At 43.7% G+C, this 22,393-nt stretch overlaps 1 protein-coding gene across 1 annotated transcript; it reads right to left on the reverse strand.

The window, feature by feature from the left end:
- Positions 1 to 2,861: 2,861 nt before the first annotated feature.
- Positions 2,862 to 19,673, reverse strand: ISCA1 (iron-sulfur cluster assembly 1). The gene is made up of 4 exons (XM_019555164.1): positions 19,527 to 19,673; positions 12,042 to 12,095; positions 9,522 to 9,627; positions 2,862 to 5,418 (listed from the first exon to the last, which is right to left on the reverse strand). The coding sequence occupies exons 1-4, from the start codon at positions 19,605 to 19,607 to the stop codon at positions 5,270 to 5,272; spliced, it is 390 nt and encodes a 129-aa protein (XP_019410709.1). The 5' UTR covers positions 19,608 to 19,673; the 3' UTR covers positions 2,862 to 5,269.
- Positions 19,674 to 22,393: the final 2,720 nt, after the last annotated feature.

A 22,393-nucleotide genomic window follows, 5' to 3' on the forward strand; every position in this document is an offset into this window, starting at 1 on the left:
CTGCATGCAAAGAACACATGGAACTTTTAGTTCTAAAAGACATCCTAACTACACGAGCAGGTATGGTCATTAGGAGGCCACTGCCATAAGAAAAAAACATGCCTTTTGACTCATACCTGTCCCTTCACCTTGTGACAGGTGGCTGTTCGCTGCTGTTGTCATGTGCACCACAGATTTTCCAACATTGCTGCACATAATTTGTAAAAGGATTTAGCATTCTGTATTTCCATAACACACTTTTTATCATTCAAGCACTGGTAAACAAAGAAAGACTATATAGAAAGCTACCACCAGTACTGCTTGAAGAAAGTAGTCATCACCAACATACAATAGAAGTAAACTACTCTAAAATGTACAAATATAATACATCAAAATGAAATTTAAAATATAGTTTGAGAAGAGTCCTATTTTGAAAGTTTAGTATTGGAAATTTGCTGCCACCTTGTGACAACTATGTATATGTTGGTACACAAGGAAAGAACTAGTACTTTGAACTAGTGAACAGAAGACTAATTCTATGTTCTATTTTCTTTCATTCTTAGCAAATGTAATTGTATAAATCAGTGGCACTCAACCGGCTTAGCACATGGGCTGGATGAATGGCATGGGACTGGTCTGCAGGGCAGATCCCATTAATAGGATCAGTCCACAGGCTAGATCCAGCAAAGGGTTGGCGTGCAGGGTTGATCTACAGGTGTGATCTGGTGCACAAACCCAGCCTTGCATGCTAGATTTGGTCATGGAGTGATCCCCTGCACCAACCTGAGCCCACACACTGTCTGGCTGTGAAGAGACCCTGTTTGCTGGCACAACCCACAAGCTAGATTCAGCATGTTGGCCAGATCCTGCTGCAGAGCAACCCTGAATGCTGGAACTGGCTGCAGACTGACCTGACCTGTGCACTGATGCAATCTTGTGCATGTGGTTAAGCATCCATCTTGCAGGCCAATTACAGAATTACTAGTATAAATCAACTTATCACATACAAGTCAAGCCACATTAGTCCTGTTAAAAATGAATTTCAAAACAAAAACACACAGCCTTGTTTGTTAAATAAATCTAGCTTCAAAGCCTCTCCCAAGAATATATAGAAAAGGAATATCAGAACAATATCAAAGGCCTTTGACAATTTGGTAAGAATATGCAGCTGCTTCCCTTACTTCTGTCATGAATGCAAATCCTTTGAAAGAAATCCTGCTGTTTCCTAAATTTGATCTGTAAATCTGGTCTGGAGGCTATGTGTGCAGCTTTTTTGCACCAAGGTTTCCTATGTAAAGAAATCCTGCTGATTCAGAGACTTCTGCAGTCCTTGCATAGACTAGAGAACTCAGCCTGTAACATTTGTGTGTTGTTACAGGACTTGGGATATCTGTTAGGAATGGACTGTATTCTCCTTACAAACTACATGCCTTGATGTCCAACAACTACCATAGTAATGTAGCTATACCAAGTTTTACTTTGAAACTTAGAATTTTCCTGTTGTTACACTGATGATTATAGGTACAGGTCATGGATTAAATAGCAAAGGCTAATTTCAGCAAAAATGTGTAAACTTTTTAATCCTTTGCCACTTTTTTTTTCCTTTTAAAGTGATTCAAGTGGGAAATCTCTCATACCTGTACTCCTGGAGCAGAAAAAATAAGAACATGAATTTTGATTCCTGCACTTTAACTTCAGCTGAAAAGATTCTCTTTCACGTGATACAAAAAATCTCAGGAATGCTGGGTATGTTTTATGGTGCCAGTGAGTAGTAAAACATCACCACTGACTTGCACAGCCAGTCTCCGCTGTTCAATAGGGCTGTGCAAAACAGCACTGTTTCATTTAGACTTCCATTTTGATGGGACATTTTGTTTCATTCAGAAACCAATGGTCCATTTTGTTTTGTCAAAACTGTTTTGACATTTCGCCCATAGGCTATAGTAGGGAACCATGAAACTGCCTATAAAACTTTGTCAGTTCTTGCCTGATTTGGATGGAACTGTAGGGATGGCAGCCCCTGCTGAGGCCACGAAGCCTGCCAAGTTTCAAGAAGCGAGGTGGAGGGGTTTCTGAAAAACTACCTCAGGGTGTTGACAAGCAAAAACTTGTGACTTGGGTGACAGTGTGTGTGAGTTAAGGTGCAGTGGGGTGAAAACTGCAGGGATAGCAGCCCCTGCTGAGGCCACGAAGTCTGCAAGCTTTCAGAGTGAGGTGCCAGAGTTTCTGAGAAACTGCCCCTCAGGGTGTTGACAAGCAAAAACTTGTGACATGGGTGACAGAAAGCAGGCCAGTTCAAACAATGCTGCCTTTTATGCTGTTTTTCCAGCCCTCCCCCAGAGCACTGGGATTGGAAGGGACCTCAGGGAAGGACCACGGTCACTGGCCAGCTACAGTCAATATGAGAGCAGTCCTTCCCCCCTCCCTCTCCTTACTTTGTTCCTCTGCAGGCAAGCCCTGCTTGAGTTTCCAAACTTGATACTTTTCAAAACGTTTCGACTGCCCTTGTTTCATTTCAAAGCCCTTCATTTTGTTTCAATTTTGCTGTTTTGAGCTTGAAACTAGTCGAAACAGCATCGAAATGAAACAGCCGGAGAAATTTCAATCCTACAGTTCAGCCAACCTTGACCAGAAGACACTGATTGGCTATATAGGTCAAAAGTTCATAATGAATCAGCCCATTACTAGTCCACAAGACTTAAATGTCCTTGTTTGGTTATCTCACTATATTTTTCTAATACTGTTAGTATCCAGAAATATTAAGCAGATATTATTTGCAATATAGTACTTTACATGCCATATAGCTATGGTAGTCTGAGCTGACTTCATTCAATGAGTTAATCTGCGACAACTATACAAAAAGCACTAAAACCAAAAATATGCTCTGTTTACCAAGAGACAATATTTATTATTACAACTGAGAATGCTACATACACAGTATTGCACAAGTTATAAATGGGTTAACAAAATTATGTTCATACATAACTGTTACTAGCACTCACATAAAAATAAAGTTTAACAGATTGTGCGTTAGGTGTTTTAATCTCTTAAGAAAGTTGTCATTTTTACTATTTGAGAATATGAAAGAGAGAGCTTTCACTCACAGCATATACATGGACACATGAAAAGGAACACTGAATATGCAAAAAGCCCTAAAAAATCGAAAACAAGTAAAAAATGAATACAGCAATAGCATTTTCACCAATTACCAGTGTTACATTCATTGTCTTTTCTTTATCCTCTACAAGAGAGTTACAATCCCAAGAACTGTCCTTCATTTGGACTATTGTAGACATTATCTCAACAATAACACAAACATCATTTTTTTGGCAGGAGTGGAGGACTTGTGGTATTAGAAATTCAAATCTAGCAAGTGTCTTGCCATCTTTTCTCCATTTAAGTACAATATGAAATAAAGCAACTGTGTGTAACGAAGTTGGTAATTGAAGGAAAACTAGTGTTTTCACACCAAAGTTGTGCACATCCAAAATTAAAAATTCAAGGATGAACATTAAGCAAGCACTATCTCTGGAACCTTTCACTTTTATAACTGATGGGATGTGGGGAAAAAAGGAGACGTGGTATATGCTCACTACTGCAAGAATGCCATGGCTTTCTCTCCTTTCCCCTCAGTCAGATTAGCTGTCCTCTGCAGTTTTCATGCTCAGATGCAAGTTAGCAGCTTTCCAGACTTATTTCACTACTGGATTGTCAGTTTTCAAGCCTAATTTCACTGTTTATATTCATCTCCCACTACTGCCCGCTCATTTGCCAGCACCCTCCTTTCTTAGAACCCAACAGCCAGGTCTTTCTTGGAAACAACCTTGTCACCTCATTTTGTCAGACTTCTAGACGAACCAGTCAAGCAGTGATGACTTTATTGCCTCTCATGGTCTCTCCTTCAATTTGCATGAATGAATAGCTTTGGAGCAAGTTTCATTGGACAGCAGGAGGAATGGTAGAAACAAAAGACTGAAAGCCATACTTGATATTTACTAATGCCCAACTAGCAAGGGAAGAGGTGCTGCATAATGTTAACAGATGGGAAGACTGGTTTGTATATAGAGGAGTCCCAATTAGCAGAAAGGAAATTAAAGTATCTTTTTATTAAAAATGGCATCCTCCAAGCAACGACATTTTCATTAAATGAAAGCCAGTGCAAATCTCATCATTTTTTATTCAAGACATGATTGTTTTTGAAAGTGAAATTTTCCTTTCATAAAGTTACTCTCATCCAGAACAGTCTGTAGAAACAAATTATTGTCAATGTGGCAAGGAAAACCTAACACTTTCACAAGCTACTGATGAGGTCCAGCTGTCAAAAAGTTGGTCAGGAGCATGACTGCAAAGCTAAAATGACAAAATGCTTTCCTCCAATTAATAAATAACTTCCTTGTGGAGTGACCAAATAACATACAGGGGATACATACATACTGTGTAAAGGGAGGACTCTAGGTTTGACAGAAACTTTAGAAATGTTGCTCCCTGGGTCAGAATGGGATGAAGACAAACAGATAGGATGTGGGAAAAGGGTGGCTTGTGCGTATTTTGCCGTAATACTTTAGTGGTTGAAGGTTTGTTGTTCCTGCACACTATTTATTTTAACTGCAGAGAGACTGTGTCTGCTGTGGGGAAAAGTAAAACATACATAAGAGGCAAGACATTCCAAAACAAAAGAATGAGGATCATTTTAAAAATATGGATTAGTTTGTTAGTTCATGAACCAGCAATGTATGACCATTTTAGCATCAGAAGTCAGTATTTGCTACCTTCAGATCTCTTTTCCTGGAGAATAACTATAATGCTGATATTCAAGTTTATCAAGGGATGAAGATACTGGAAACCTCTCAAGAACAGACTGAAGTGTTCTACTAGACAAGCATAAGTAAGCTCTGAAACCTACTTGCATTAATAGTATTAGTTTCCCTCATCAAAGCGGAGCACTTGGGCAGTATATTTTTACTGACTGCTTTTTCTTTGAGATTGGGAATAAAGGAAACCAAAATTAAAAGATAGAACCAAGAGTGAAACTTGGTTTCCCTCAATACATGAGAACATAGTTCTACTGCACAATTTAGTGTCCTTACCTTTTGGGGACCAATTCACTGCATAAATATACTAGTGCTGGGATTTAACACACAGGTTAAATTTTAAAATCGCTTTATTTTCCTTAAAGGCAGCCATACGTCACAAAGCCTAAGAACCTGAAAGAAACGCAAATGCTTCAGAAAAATCAAAGCTGAGTAAGTGTTCCATGGTGTTGAAAACAAAAGGAAGAAGTCCTGAGATTTCAGATGTTAAAGCTTTCTCCACAGCCACATGTTCCTTTGATGTTTGGGTTATTGAAGACAAATTCACTGGACAGTTTGTGTTCCACATAGTCCATTTCCGTGCCTAGAAGCGTAAGCTGTGCTTTCTTTTCAATAAACACTCTAACTCCTTCAGGGAAACAAAAAAGACAAAACTATTACTGTTGTACGATCCCGGAATAGGTCTTACTCACTTTTAATTTTACAACACAATTTAGCGATGCATGTGACGTAGAGGCTAAATGCAAAGTTTGTCAGTGTGGTTTGTTGCTGCTTCAAGATAGACAAATAAATACCTGATACCATGCAATAAATCATATACCGTAATAAAGTAATCTTTGATATCCTCTCTTGCATTATGTTCGATATCCTATTTCTGCCTGGACTGCAAATGTTGCTAATTCTGTGTTACAGGCAGTCCTCAACTTAAGACGTTTCAAGTTACAACGAATGGCACTTATGAAATTTATAAACTGACATCCTGTTTCGACTTTACACTGTTGATCTGACGCAATGCCACACCAGCAAACAAGTTCGCTGCATCGCCCATCTCCCTGGGGAACATCCGTCCAAACTTCCTTGGACACTTTCTTTTCTCCAGAAAAACTTGCAGCCAAGACTCCTGAGAAGACTCCAGCCAAGAGCCCTTCAAAGTGTCCAGCAAAGTCACCTCAAAGAAGTTCTTCCAAATCAATATGATTGCTATTTACAATATAAATACATTAATGTAGCTATATTACTCATCTATAATTGATTGAATACAAAATTCTGGGGTATTTTTGGTAAAAATAGGGCCTTGGTTTCAGGAACCAATCTGCCATTCACAGTATTGTTTCCTATGAAAAAAATCTGTTCCGAGTTGCAATGTTTCAACTTAAGATGAGGTTTTCAGAAACCAATTGTGTTGTAAGACCGAGGACTGCCTGTAGGATTACCAAGTGAAATTCTGAAAGATAAAGAAGTTCCTAAAAGAAATCATGCACTTTAATTTCTGAATACTTTGGCTGTTACTGAAAGTACAACTATAAGGCAGTTTATAACATTGTTCCTATGGGAAAATCGGTTCCAAGTTATGACGTATCAACTTAATACGAGGTTTTCAGCAACCAATTGTGTTCTAAATCCGAGGACTGCCTGTATTTTCTAGTAGCTGTCTTTTTAGAAAGAAAGCAACTTGCCTCAAACATATCTGACTGGAATCTCATTTTTCCTGTCAAAAAACAAACAAACAAAAAAAAACCCACACAAAATCTTTGTTGAATGACTAGCAATATTCAGTCCTGTAAGTGTTCATTACTAATAATTCATTCCAATTAGTAATATTCAGTCAAGTTTAAGCATTTCAAATATACCATAAACTAAGAGGATTATGAACTAGTGCTTCTTGAGATTCAAGAACTGAAAGTCATCCCTTTTCTAACAGCATACAGAACTTTCACAGACTTGGCTGGCTGCAAGATATTGTACTTTAGACCTCCAAGTTTACTTTAAAAAAGTCATTTTAGTAAACAAATTTAGATTTTGTAAAGATAGAAAAATAAAATACTAAAAATTCAGTGGTTTAGGGAAAAAGGAGTTTTTAGAAGGTTGTTTTATGTTAAGCGTCTAGCAGATATTACATTTGACATGTTGCAACATGCCCCTCTCTCCCAATTTGCAGCACCATAATGGCAAACCAGCCAAAAGGTGTTCCATATATAATTTTGTCAGATATCTTTGGGACTAGTCTGTATGGTGCCATAAATTGAATATGCACTATGTCCCACCCAGGGATGTCACAGTCCTGATACTTATAATGGGGTGCTGGGCACATGGGTTGCAAGGAAGCCTCCAGATGGAAGCCTTGCAACTCGTGTGTCCATCACTTTAAGGTGACCCAGTACATTGCTGACTTGTCCCATAGCCTTTGTGGGAGCTGCAGGCTAAGGCGGTCAACACATTGGGTCATGGTGAACCACAGGGCTTGCTGTGAGCCAGCACTTTAAAGACCCTTTTCCTGCAGCTTCCATGATTTTGAAAAGCTTTGCCTTATGGTTCTCACCAGAGCCACACAGAGCTACAGGACAAGGCAGCCAACATGCTGGTCTAGTCTATGCCAGGCTAGGCATGCAAAGTTAAACTCTGCAAGGGGGAGCCCCTTAGCTGCCTTCAACGAGAACCCTGCAAACTATATTTGGCTTGCAAGGCCCCTATTAAAAATAATGGTGCAATTGGGATTGGTCCCTGACCTCAAAAAGTCATGCATCCTACCATGCATGTGCAGCATAGAAGGGCAGACAATTGTTAGGACTGAGGATCAGACCCCTTCATACCATTATTTTAATGTTTCCCAGTGCCCTTAGTAATATACTTTGTTTAACCTCATTTGAAACTGATAAAAGCTAGGAATACAGGAAACCCAAGGGAATAGGAGCCTACAAGTTTAGCTAAAGGTGGCTAGTGTTGGCAGGGAAGGCTACATCTAATAATGGATGTTGTCATCTGGCCACTGGAGTGGAATACAGAACTCTGTGCTTGGCACTTAGTATGCCAAAGTAGAATTGGAGCAGGCGCTCCTGAAATTAGCATATTCAACTGCCTAGAGTTTGCCAAGAGGAAATAATGAACACTGATTTCTGAAATCCTGCCCCTTTCTGGAACTTTGTAGTACTGAGACAAGCACTACAGAAGTACCACTGCTCACGAGGGATCCATAGCCAGGAATGCCTCTTCACTTAGGTGCCTACAATTCCCTTTTTTCAAACAAACCAGCAGAGCTCACTCTTCTCTTAAAAAAGAAAAAAAAAAAACCCCAAACCAGCGGGGGGATGAAGATGTGCCACTGGGCCAAACTTTATTATATGTTTGCCTTGTGGTTAGGGCACTCATCTAGAATCAAAAGACCTGAGTTCAATGACATCTTCAGCCTGATGTAAGGCATATCCACATCTCACCACTTTCAGGAGAAAGCCCCAGCTACTAAACTACAGCATCACTCTCCCACCCCTCTTGCTCTCTCTCAAGTTAAATTCTCTTTTTCTGCACTGGCATGGCTTCGTCAGGAGAGGGGGAGTTCTTTCACTTGTCTGGTACTCAGAGCCCTTTCCTGGGAGAAGGGGGCTATGGGCATGTGACCTGGTGGGTAATCCTAGCAGAACGTTATAATTCCTATTAAATGAAAAGTAATTTAAGAGCAAAAGAGCAAGTCCTGTGCTCTTGCCATGCAGCAATTCATTAATCTGTTCAGGCTTCTGCATGTTAAATACTGTTTTCTGCTTGAATACTGAGGGTTTCCATCCAATCAGAACAGATCCTACTAGCAGCAGTCCTCTTGGAAAGTGTACCTGGCAAGGAGCCCTCACTAAAGCTCAACTTGTGCAACCTTGCATAAAACTGTAAGATAAGCACCATTATTACTGCTGCTGATACCAATTCCTCAAGTGGAAGATTTAAAAAAGGGGGACACCCAGCTACAAGTGACAGAGAGGGCCCAATTTTGTTGGTACAAGTTTGGCATGCTTTAGGAAGGCCTATCAGATAAAGGACTTGAGCTCAAAGTACCTGAGTTCAGGTACACCTTGCTCATGGATCCCAAATGAACCTAGGCATGACCTAGATGTCAACTTGTTCTGTCGTGTCAACATCAGGGCAGTTTAGTTATGTGCAGAAATATGGGGAACTTCAAAGCCAAGAGCGTAAAATCCAGTGAGGATTAGGATACAGCTAAACAGGGGGTCTCCTTCTGAAATGCAATTCAGCCATCAAGACTAAAATAGAATTCAAGTCCCTAGGAGTCAAAGTCCTTTATTAGATGTATCCTGAAACGCTGGGCTGGCAGAACCTTCATCTGGCTGCTGTAGTCACAGTCTCTACCAGGAACTCTTATGACACCTCTGTCTTAACTCGAAGCATAAGCCAGATAAGCCACCAACTACCCTAGAGAGTTCCAAGAGACAGTACAGCCTGGATGTGCAATAAGAAAGATGCAGAGAGATGCATTTTGCACTTATTGTACCAGCGGCCTTGAATTTAACCCTGCAAGTTTTTGCTAATCGTGGGCAGTTATTTTTATACTTTCTTAATGGAATCAAATGCAGCAATTTGTAAGGAACCCCAGGATTTCTCCCTTTGTAACTTGAGGGAGCTAATAAAGTCTAGACTGCATGCCTGGTACTATACTATAACAGTTTAGAAATTCTGTAAAAAAGTTACACTGCCTCAATTTTTCCCTCTATTGCTTCAAATAAAACTCACCATCTTGAATTACTTCTTCATCAGAATCTCCTTTCGATTTTGTATATTCTAATGTGTAAGAAAGTCCATTGCACCCTCTTGTACGAACTCCAACTTTAACACCAACCTGAAACAACATCAGAAGATTGGAAAATAGATGCATATGACTTTGATGCAGGTTTTTTCCCCCCCTTAGAAGGTAAAGCTCAACACAAGTGGAATCTGTTTTATGGATGAAGGGCTTAATTTCTTTCAACGCCACCAGCCCTCCCCCACAAGACTGACTAGAGAAGCAAGAATTAGGATGTGAAGTAACTAAATGCAAAATACTCTACTGAAGCCCAACAGTTAGGCTGGGTCTGCAATAACAAAATTCAGACCCAGTCTACACTAGTGACAGCAATAATGGCAATGAATGTGGACAGAGTTGAGGCATTTCTACCATCATTCTACCTCATACTTTTGAGCTCTATCTATAGCTTTTGGGATTTCACTAAGAGCAAGTTTATGCCAGAGATTTTCTATTGCAGAGAAAAATACAGTCTGTATAAAAACATAAATTCCAACAAAATAGGGCTGGCACCCTATTTAGGTGTTTGGTTTCATAAGCAGTTTAGAAGAGAAAAATTTTACTTGAAAGCCAAGTGGTTTTGCAATTTCAAATTTTTTTTTTTTACAATACTTTACTGTTTTCTGTTTCAAGAGCAATGTAGACACTTATTCAGGGAGCAGATGGTAAGATAATGTTGACAAGGTTGAGGCTGAGCCATATTTGCACAGCACTCCTATGATAATTGGTCAATTTCTAATTTCCAATGCTGGAAAATTACTTCAGTGGCAACCTTCAATACCATGTTACCACTTAGTCCTTACTACTCAAGTCTTTCCAACTTTTATAAAGTCTGTTTTACACTGATCCAGTAGGACATAAAGGCTATCACAATTCTGTGGATAGGTTCCAACCATTCCTAATTACTGTAGCTATCCAAGAAGTTGTGTCAGGCCAAGGCCTAGTCTACTCTTCCTAATTTTGCTGGTAATGTTTTGAGTGGATCTACAACCAAAACTTCTCTGTGCTGGTAAAACTCTCCTCTCTGTCAACAGTTGAACCACCTCTGCTGAATGACATAGGGCTTCTGCTACTATCTGGCAGCTACGGTGGAAGGTATCTGCAGATAATCCCATGCCTTTTGCCGGTTACTACAGTCCATTCAACAGGCACTATCTTGCCAGAATGCTCTTCAGACTCTAGCAGTAATGCTGCTACAGCAGATCTGTCAGCATCGCACGTTCTGGGCATATGTTCCACAGCACATGTACTGCTGTCAAAAGCCCTGGAGGAAGAGTAATATAAGCATAGACAGGCCTGACAGCAGGTGCATAAACAACAGATGAGACGTTATCAGCAAGACAAGGAACAGGAATCAGTCTACACTAACAGACATTGCCTCTTCCTAATAAAAAGGCTACCATCCTACCCATGAAAGTTTACTCAGAATTGTTTAGTAAATGTAAAAAGAAATTGTGTGTGCAATTATGGAGAAAGAGGCCAGCGGCAGCTATTAAGTGCCACCAGTTACGCAGGTAACAACAACACTGCCTAAAGCTGATGAATACACTATCCTTGTTTTCATGCTGAATGGAAGAAGAAGTTAAATACCTACATATTAGTAACTGCTGGAAAAACTCAAGATAATGGGATCCATGACAAACTAAACTGTGCGGACTGAGGGCTTCCTGGAACAAGATGCAAACATAGAAAGTGACCAACTGGTAGCAGCTGCACAGGTGAGGCAGAAAGCCAACCAGATGAGAAACAATTGCAGGAGGGGGCCTGATAGGAAAGCTGAGTGCTGCACTGCCTGGAAAAGAGACTTGTATTTCTGACCAAGGAAGTCACAATTTGTATTTACAGGACTTTGTAAATAAGCAAGATCACACCAAAATAACAACCCAGCGGTGTAATCAATTTCTCTTCCCAACTGAAATGCCAGATAGGGCTCAAATATTAGCTAGCCATATAGGTCAAAATATTATCAAAGATTATATGCATATATATGTATCTCCACCAACAAAAACTTTTTGAGAAATGAAGACTCTCATGAGAGCAACTAATCTCAACTTTTAATGAAAGGTTCTTTTAGTGTTTTAGATAACTGCTAACAGCAATTGGTTAGATTATTTTTAAAATACTAACTTGGAAATATTTTAAGTCTTGACAAATTTCTTTAAAGAATGCATGCTGGACTTTCCTCTTTTTCTAAAATTACCAACAGCTCACTTAACATGCTTTGCCCAAAGTAGTTTCTCTCAGAACATTTGATTCTTATATACAACAGTAAATATTAGTGTATAAAAAGATTTTGAAATGAAATAATTAATAGCAAGTACCATTAATATGTTGTTTGTTGCTGGTTTTGAGTTTTGTTGTTTAACATTGATTGCATATACTTCATAGCTGCTCAAATAAACAAAGCAAGCACCACAAGAAATGCTAAAAATATTAGCAGAGCATACAAGCAAGCCTTTTTTTGTACTTACATGCTCAGGTTTATCTTTAAGAAGCTGTTTAATCTTCTGTACAGCTGATGGAGTCTGAAAAATGGAGGTTTCACAGAACATTTACCTAAGTTGAAAATGTTAATACACCATATAATATTTTGAATCTTTTACTGCTTCTACAATTACACTGTAAATAAAGGTTCAAGAGTTTCTTTCCAACTTCACAGTTTTCAAGTTTATAAATACATTTGTTTTGCTTTCCAGTTAGATATCTCCTTTCTTGCCTGCAGTCACATGTGACACTAATGCTATTGCTGGAGTGTAAGCTAATTATTCAACTCATTAAGTTTTGGTATTGCACACTGTAACTGACACCCTAAGTTATATTTAACATAGTTAAATTGAGGGTTCCCTGAAAAAAGCAGATAATTTTGTCACAAGCTGAAAACAATGAAAAGGAAAAACAGTTCAATATTTATAAATAATAAAAAATTACATCACAAGTAATTTGGGACTAAATGTAGTTTCTGGAAAAAAAAAAAGCCAACTCCTGCAGCCTAAGAAACTTTTGAGAACCTTTCTATTGTAAAATTGCTTATTCTGTAATAAAATACAGGTTTCCCTTGATTTATGCAGGTTCTTTATATGTGAATTCGCACTTATGCGATGAACGTATTTAGACCCATAATTCGTTATATGCGAGGTAAATTTGCTCAGCATAGAGCCCCCCCCTCCCCAAGCAGGTAAGTCTGTGGGGGCAGAGGAAAGGGCCATGGCCCCACTCACCCCAGTCCCGGTTGCAAAGGCCCAGGAGCTGCGGCACCAGCTCTGCCTGTCCCCACTTACCCCAGATCCTGCTGCTGCTGTCCCGGGAGTGGCCGATGCCAGCTCCCTGTTGTCACTGGGCTGCACCGTGCCCTGTGCAGGCAGCTGGTGTCAGCTGATCCCAGGGCCGCTCCAGCACAGCCTGGGGTGGGTGCGGACAAGCAGAGCCCTGGGCAGTGCAGGGCATAGCACTCACCCCAGCCCCAGCTGCAGTAGGGCCCTGGGAGCTGCTGGCGCCAGCTGCCTGCGCCAGGACACGGTGCAGCCCAGCAGCTATCACTCCTGGGACAGTTGCAGCAGGAGCTGGGGTGCATGGAGACAGGCAGAGCCCTGAGGAGTTTGGGCAATGGTGCAGCTCAGTGGCTGCAGGCAGCTGGTGCGAGTACCATGCCCTACACCACCTGAGGCTCCATTTGTGCACACTTACCACAGCCAGTGCTAGAGTGGTCCCAGGAGCAGCTGACACAGGAACGTATCCCTATTTCTTACATTATAAAGTAGGTTCGCTTTATGCGAATTCCATTTATCCTTCATTCTCCAGGAATGTATGTACTGCACAAATAGAGGGAAACTTGTACCACAACATTTTTCTAGGGTGGAAGAACCAGACAAGGCTATCGGCTTCCTTTCTCTGTCCAACCCTAGTGAGATGATGACAAATATTTAAAAAAAAATGAAAGAATTTTTAAAAATTCTTATGTGAAAAATATAACTAAATTGTCTTCCTTATTAAAATAAAATAATCCTGACAGGTTGAAGTTATAAAGCATATATGCAACTCAATAACGAGTGTTAATAATATGCCTCTTGATATTCTGAAACAAACAAACTCCTTATTTAATACTTGCCTTTTTGTTAAATTAGACAGGGATTATATTATGTTGTAAATTCTAGTAATTTGCTTATGGGGTGGGGAGTAACAACTCCAAACAGCTAATCCTAATATTCACACCTCTGTGTTCTGAGTCAGAATAGCCCAACTCTGCATTTAACTCAGGGCAAGCCCACTGCATGTTTCTCCATCTGTAAGACAAAGATAACACTTACAGAGTTGAGAAAGATCCTATTAATGTATTTTACATTACTTTTATATGTTAAAACAAGCTGTCAAGCTCATTTGGCCCCAGGGGTTGGATCAAGACTGTATAGCTCCTCATGGGCTGGACGACCCACCTCTGGAGCTGGTTTGTGGGGTTTCTTGCCATGGCTGTCAGGGCTGCTGTGTTAGCATTAACTGACAGAGTTAATGCCACCAGCACTGCTTAGCCAGTGTGGCTGCAACTGCCAAGTTGTCACTGCAACAGCAGTATATAAGGAAGACTTTTTTTTATCCTTTTATTTCTGAAGTCGAGTTTATAGAACTAGATCACTTCATTTTTGTTCAGTGGATCTCAAACAGGGTGCCATGAGACCGTTTCAGAGGTGCTCCATACCTCAATAAAAAAGTACTCTGCATGCTTTATGCAGAGCCCAACCAGGAAGGGCAGTGGAATGAATATTCTCCTACTGTATTAGGGTAATCAAGCCTGAAGCAGGGAGAAGAGCCTTTTTTTGGCCTCAGCCCGTCCTGGCCAGCCCCCATCATGCTCTTCATAGAGGCACAAGACACAATTCCACCTACCCCATGCAATCTGTTTCAAAGGGCTGCAGCAAGAGTATGATCTCCTGCCTACTTCAGGGTTATCAGAGAGTCCTAATGCAGGAGGAGTGCACACTGGTCCTACAGCCCTTCCCAGTCTGGCTGTGCCCAGGCATTTGGGGCACTTTTACCTGGCAGTGGTGGCTGAAAACCACTGGAGGTTAAACCAAGGCACCAACACTGGTTTTTAACAGGCAAGCTGCCAAATTCAAAAAAAATTGTACCCTGAATGCTGGAGTGGCCACAGGAACTCCTTTGCTACTGGCAACTGCAGTGAGAGGTCCCATGGGCTGAATCCAGCCTCTTGACCGTATTTTTGACATCTCTGTGCTAGAATGTTATCATTAAAAAAGAATTTTTATGCTGTTGAGTATTTTCTCAAAAAAAAGATAAAAAGCTAGTGACGCCAACGGAAGTTTTTAAGTAGAATGGGTGCCATTTTCTCCCCTATTGCTGACTCAGATATACTGCAAATTGCAGGCCAGCAAAAAGCAGATTTATAAAGCATGCAGGGCTGGTTGTTGTAGAAACCAGGGACTTCAGAAATAGAAGCATAAACAGTCTTCCTTACATACATCTATTAAATGCCTATTTTTTAAAAAAAGATTTGTTTTTGCCATTATAATTATAAGGCAAGCATCTAGGTTAAAATGACTTAATATCTATGCAGTGTGGTCTTTTCTAAAGCAGGAGTCTTCCAACTGTTCTGTGGATCCAAGGTTTTGACAGGTCACCAGGGCTTCCACCAAGAGCCTAGAAATAATAATAGAGTGAGGGTAATAGTGGCATAGCCCAGGAGGCTGCACCAGCACTATCAGGCTAGGTTGCCTGGCTCTGCATCAGTTTTTAGGACAGGGATAGAGATTCCATGGCAGAAATGATATGACAGGGTTCTGTGTTTTCAGAAAGTTTGAAAACTACTGTTCAAATAATTGGCCTATAAAGAAGAATAAGCTACTCAAGACCCAAGTCTCAGCTTCAGCACACAGCTAGGACAGAGAGCTTTTGCAATGGCAAGCTGAGAACACAATTGTCTTTGCTTTTCTTCTCAAAATTATTACGGATGTAATCTGAACTTTTATTACCTTTTGCAATCTGTACACATTTCTGTGCCCTCTAAATCAGGGCTGGGCAAAATACAGCCCACAGGCCAAATGCGGCCTGCCATGTCATTCTATCAAGCCCACGAGGCCCCTAAAATTTTTTGAAAATTAATATTTATCTGCCCCTGGTTCCTGTCAAAGATGATAGGAGTGAGGGGCAGCAGGACCCAAGGGAAGCCCTGGTAGGCTCTTGAAGACCAAGACCCGCCCAGCCCCACCCCAGCCAGAAGCCCCTGCCTAGCAGAGGCTTCTGGCCTGGGTCCATGGGGATATTCATGCCTGTGTTGGAGCAGGAAATTCAGGGAAGAAGGGGGTAGGGGAAGTGGGGAGGCAGGGGAGGACTGCAGCCACTGCCCCAGTCCTTGGGGCCAGGCTAGCTCCTGCTGAGCCCCTGTCCAGCCACACAGCCAGGAGCCGCATGGTACTAGAATGGGAGGTGGGCAGCCACGGGAGTGGAAGTGAGCGGCAGTGTAGGAGTGCGGGGCAGATGTTGTATCCCAGGGCCTGTGCCAGCAGGGTCCAGAGTGGAGTGGCAGGAGTGTGGGCTGGCAGGGGTCTACAGAGTTGGGCTTGGCTGTGCCAGCAGGGAAAAGGGGCAGCTGGTCTGGCGCCACAGAGTCCCTGCCAGTTGGGCCCCCACACTCCACACTCCTGCCTGGCTATTGCTGGTTCCTGCACACCCACTTGCTTCCCTCGTTCCAGCCCTGCAGTAGGGCTGTGTGTGCTTGCCCCACCTGTGACCCCATGCTCCCCCATCTGAGTGGCTGGGGCAGGGAACAAACTGGTGCTGAGCACAGAACAGTGGTCCCTCCCCCTCCCTGTGACCAGCATTTCCTGGTGCAGCTGCCCAGTGCTGTTCTGTGTCTCTGCCATGTCACCACTACCAGTGGGGAGCAGGCACATGCAGCTCTATGTGGGCTATGAGTGGCTGCAGCACAGAGCACCGGTGGCAGCAGAGGGAAGTGCTGCTTTTCTCCTGTGCTCAGCACCAGTTTGTCCCACACTGCCACTGCTCAGTCTCAGCTCCAGGCTCACAGCAGCAGCAGCTAGGCACAAGCTGCTGCTTGTGGCAGAGGAAAGAGGTTTTTCTTCATCGCCACCAGGCAGTGTTTGGTGTGGCCACCAGGAGAGTTTGCCTGTGATGTGCATCTTTCACTGCCGCTTGTGAGCTGCCCAGCATAGTGAGGGGAGGCCGCTTTCCTCTGCCACAAACAGCAGCTTGTGCCCAGCTGCGAGCCTGGAGCTGGCATGGGGCCCAGGCTGAGCAGTGTCAGCATGGCACAAAACGGTGCTCAGTGTGGGAGAAAAGCAGCACCTCCACCTCCTGCCACTGGTGCTCTGTGCTGCAGCTGCTTGCAGCCCATGTGGGGCTGCCTGTGCCTGCTCTCTGTTGCCAGCAGTGACACAGCAGAGATACAGGACAGCCCCGGGTGGCTGCACCAGGAAGCGCTGGCCATTGGGTGGGAGAAGAGCGGCTTTTCTTCCGCGCTGAGCACCGGTTTGTTCTGTGCTCCTGCCACTCAGCCCAGACGGGTGAGCGTGGGGTCAGGGCTGCATACACTCACCTTGCCTGTACCATGGGGCTGAGGTGGGGGGGTTGGGGGTGAGCAGGTGCATGGGAGCCAGTGCACCAGGGCTAGCACTGGCAGGACCCAAAGCAGGCTGGCAGGAGTGCAGGGCAGGGGCTGTCTGGGGCTCTACAGAGCCAGGCTGGTTCCCTTGGCTCCCTCCTGGTGCAGTGCAGCCTGGCTTCACAGACCCCCTGCCAGCATGGCCCTGTTCTGGCCACCCCACCCTTGCACCCACTGGCGCTAGCCCCAGTGCTAGCACAGGCTGTTGCTGAGCTTTGTGTGCCCACTCGCTGTCCCTTCCTCCACCTGCTGCAGCCATTTCCCTGCTCCTCCCCTGCTGGCTGGCCATCCCAGCTTCAGTCCCACGGACAGCAAAAACAGATGGGACATGGTGCTGGAGCAGTGAGAGACAGGGGAAGTGGGGACAGGGAAGCAGCAAAGGCAGATGGGGCAAAGTAGTAGAAGAAGCATGGGGCTATACCAGTGACCTGAGGCCAGGAGTGGGAGGAGTGCAGTGCCCAGGACTCTGCCTGCCACGGGGGGGGGCTGTGGGCAAACTCTCCCCCTCCACCCAAGAAACAACACTCCCCAGCCACCCTCCCCACACACACAGCCCCCCGCAAAAACCAACACCTGACCACACACCCGCAAACCTATACCCACCCACAATATACAAGAGTAACACCTCATTTTAAGCTATGATACTATCACCTCTATGTACACCACACACACACACGTATGTGTGTAAATCAAGACAAAAATATTTTTTGAAATGAAACTAATGAATGTTGTAGTACACATCTGATTTTTAGAATATTATTTGGTATTTTTCTGGTTCCAAGATGGCAAACCCCCCTTGCTGAAAGGAGTACTTCCAGGGGACAAAGGGAAGGACTTCTGGTGGCAAAGGTTAGGGATTAGAGGGTGGAACTTCCAGGCCCAAAACAGCGACCAGGGCACCTATCAAGGGGCGAGGCTACGCATGCGGCCCTCAACGGCTCGCCAAAACTCTGCAAGCAGCCCTTCACCCGAAATAACTGCCCACCCCTGCTCCAAGTACTAGCAGTTATTAGGGTAAGTTTTCCAGCTGAATTATTTATCAAGAATTCACCTAGTAGGTCTTTCTGACCTCTACTATAAGTCAGCTTAGGCCCAAAGCTCAAGCACCATTAGTTTATATTCTAAATGTGGTAATTTAAAACATTTTGAAATTTGAAATGTTTATTATATCATGCAGTTATTTTTCCTTATAGGCATTGCTGTGGCTGAAATTTAAAAATGCTAGGACATGAAGCAATTTAAAGTTAGGTTTTAAAAGCACCAGCAATTCTGCTCCTCTTTTAGCATGCCTTAGTTCAACATTTCCTCTTTGCTGGAGAGGCAGGGATTCAGATCTGAACACAGTTTTCCTTTCCAATCTCCAAATATCTAACCACAAATATAATGGTCAAGTGGTTTCCACAGTATCATGTGACCATCTAACAAATTAAGCATGTCATTAAAAAAAAAAAAATCACATTTGTTTTAGTGCTGGAGTGATATAGCTTGGCAGTACAGGAAATGTGTGAAAGGCAAGGATTTTTGTTGCTGATTTCTTCAGGACTGGAAGGATGCACTGCATTTGAAAGCTTGTCGGGGAACAGGTCTTGCAGCAGAAAGTCTCCTGGGAACAATTTAACTGTGGTTACTTTTCTCTGGAGCCGCCATTTTTACTGCAAGTGAAAAAACTCCAACATCTATATGCTGGCGGTTTCTCTTGGGAGACCAGCAACAACTCTCCCAGGAGAATCTAGGAGCACCTGCAGGAGGCCAAGCTGGGTGAAGTTTTTCTACCAAAGACCAAACTTAGAAGTCTCCCCGATTATTTGAATGCGCCAACACAGCCAAAAAAGTCTGTAGGCACTCTGAATGCCTGTCCCTGTCCTCATGAGCTTGGCCCAATCATGCAGCTGGTCCATTAAAAGAGATCAAAAAAAAAAAAAAAGACCCTTCCAGCTCCTTCTGACAGCCAGTCTGTAGCTTCTGTCACCTGACTGAAAACAAGGCGGCAGAGGCAGGTCCAAACGCAAGCCCAGCCTGTCCCTGCCGGACGGGGCAAACGCGCAGCTGCTGTTAGGACCCTTCTTTCTGCTTCCAGCTTCTCCCTCACAGCTCCGCTGTCGCCTACGGTAAGCAGCGCCCGGCCGCGGACAACACAAGGGCAGCGGTACTGAGGGGGTGGGGGGAGGAAGGAACCACGCGACCGTTAACGGCCAGTCGCGAGCCCGAACGCGAGCCCGCGGCGCATGCGCAGAGCGCCCCCGTCCGCCCGGCCCGTTTACTGCAGGCAGAGCTGGGAGCTCGCTGCTTCGCCAGCCTGCTCCCTCCCACCCGCCGCGGCACTGACCAGTGTGAGGGCGGCGCGGGTGGCCTGTATCTTCCTCTTGCTCACGGCGCGGACAGTGGCTCTGACCACCGAGGAGGCCATCTCCTCCCCCCACGCCTTAACCCCGGCCTCTACCCTCTGCCATGGGCACTGCCAACGTCACTGCGCAATGCGTTCGGCATACGTCATCTCCCCCAGCCAGTTGTGCCTGGCGATTGGATGGAAGCAGGGGACCAATGGCTGCTTTACTCTGCCGGCCGTTGCTGAGCGCCAGCGCGTCCCTCCCGGTCACCTCCCCACTCAGCTCAACGCAAGACCCCAGGGACTCAAGCCTTGCTGTGGGGGCTGGCACCCGCCTCAAGGCGCATGCGCAGGGGTGGCAGGAAGTGAGCTGCGGTGGGGGTTTGCGCCGTAGCGGCGCGCGGCACCTTCCGCGCATGCGCGTTCTAGCCGTTGTGAGCGCCTCGTGCAGTCACTTAGTCCTACCCCCTCTTCAGTCTGCTACTGGCTACACATACAGGTTGCCGTGTGACTTGTGACATGCGTTCCACCAGTTAAGAGAACACAAGAAGCTTTGGTGCATGTGGGAGAGGAGGAAGCCCGTCTCTCCTTAAAAAGACAAGCCTACGAAATGCATTTATTGCAACCTGCTTTGGCTTCAAGACCTTGGTGTGCCCTTTCCTCATCCCGTGCACATTTTCCATAGAGAGATGGTTCGCTGGCCTCAGCAGCAGACGAGCCCAGGTGGCCCTCCAGAGAGGTACTGGCTTCCTCAGCAGCTCTCGGGGTCAATCATGTGCCTGTCCTGAGTCACCGAAAAGCCTGGAGTCCATTCATGTGGGCAACTGAAGGGCAGGTCGGGGCCTTGCAGCTGGGTGCCTAACCAAGGGATACAGGGGTGTAGGTTGTAGCCGTGTTGGTCTAAGGACAGGCAGACAAGGTTCTTTGCATGAATCTGATAATCTTTTATTAGACCAACATAAATAGTTGGAAAACAATTATTAAGCAATTTGAACCCAAAAGCTTGCTTAATAATTGTTTTCCAACTATTTAAGTTGGTCTAATAAAAGATTTCAGATTCACGCAAAGAACCTTGTCTAACCAAGGGATATGCACTGACTGTGGGTTCAGGGCAAGTAGGCACTAAAACAATGCGTCTCGCAGAGTTGGACAAATTCAGGAATGATTTTACATTCCTTGCTCCCCCGGAACTTAGTTCTACTCCAAAAGAGATTTTGGAGGGTATTTTAAGCAAGGGGTAGGGGAGAAAATGGGGGAAAGATGGGCAAGGATCAGGCTCTAAATTTGTTTTAATCACCTAAGAATATCCCACAGAACTTAGCTTCAGAGGAAATGTATTCCAATTGTGTACCTGCATGGTTAAGATTTAGTGTGATATTTAAAAAAAAAAAAAGTACCATGTTTGTTCATGTGTACATTTAGTAGCTAGAGCACAGCAAAAATGTTAAAAGAGGAGTGCTTTTTTTGGCCAGCCACTGACTCATTGAAACATCGACCATGTTATTCTACCTCTAAACATTTTACCTCAAGAAATCGAGTCTCACAGGGGCACTAGAAAGATTAATTATTGGTTCAAACCTGCTTTGGCCATGCAATACAACACATACGTGCCATTAAAAAGTATGTTTGGTCAAACATTTGGTCAATTTTTTTAACTTAATGCTTGATTCACCTTTGGATAACTATTTGGCTAATTAATTGGGCTTCAGGATCAGAACTGCATTAATAGCTACATGCAGTAGAGAGTGCTAATCGGGTGCCCTGAATAGAAAAACTCCAGACAGTTCTTTGAATTAGATATGCAAAAGATAAATTTAACTACTGCAGTAAATGATTACTGAAAAGAGACTCCCAATTTATTAACAGCAAATAGAAAGAAAAAGTGCAATATACTGCTCTACATGTGTTTACATTTTGAATGCTCAATGCCTACGTGTAGAAAATGAAGGGTGTTACCAACACAGAGAGCTTTCACACAGATAAGCAGATGGGGGTGGTGGCAGCATTAACTGCTGGAAAAAGCAGTTGGAGACTCCAGCCCCAGTTCCATAATTAGTCACTGTTTTTAGGGATCTAATTCCTATTGCAATCAATGGAATGATTAGGATTGACTTTAATGGGAACTGAATCAAGGCATCAAGCTTAAAAAGTAGATGAATCATTTCAGTCCTTTATCAGAAAAGGTAATCTATGCTAAAAATCTAGTTATAGAATAGATCATTGTGGGATGCTTCATGAGAATTTACATACAATAGGTTTTCTCCTTGACAATAACAATGAACTGAGACAACTGAAAGATATGAACACTTTAGAAATATTCTGAAACCTTCTAATCGTACAGTAGATAGCCTGGGAATGCAGAAGTAATATGTCTAGCTAGCACATGCCTGTAATAATCAGTAGTCAATCAGACCACCCCCAAAAGTTTCACATTAATAGATTCATAACTGGTAGGGTCAGAAAGGACCAGAGCAGATCATCAAGCCCAACCCCCCCACCATGGGGAGGAAAGAATGCTGGGGTCAAATGACCCTGGCTGAGTGATTATCTAGCCTCCTTTTAAAGACCCCCAGGGTAGGAGCAAGCACCACTTCCCTTGGACATTGGTTCCAGATCCTAGCTACCCTGTGAAGTAGCGCCTCCTGATATCTAGCCTGAATCTACTCTCAGTGAACTTACAGCCATTATTCCTTGTTACTCCCGGTAGTGCTCGGGGGGACAGGGACTCTCCCATTGCCTGCTGGTCCCCCTTGGCCAGTTTATAGACGGCCACCAGATCGCCTCTCAGCTTTCTATTGTGGAGGTTGAACAGGTTCAGGTCCCGCAGCCTCTGCTTGTAGCACCTTTCCTGCTGCCCCCTGATCATG

Source organism: Crocodylus porosus, unplaced genomic scaffold, assembly GCF_001723895.1.
Source record: "Crocodylus porosus isolate Cpor-Errol unplaced genomic scaffold, CroPor_comp1, whole genome shotgun sequence".
Lineage (NCBI taxonomy): Eukaryota > Metazoa > Chordata > Crocodylia > Crocodylidae > Crocodylus > Crocodylus porosus.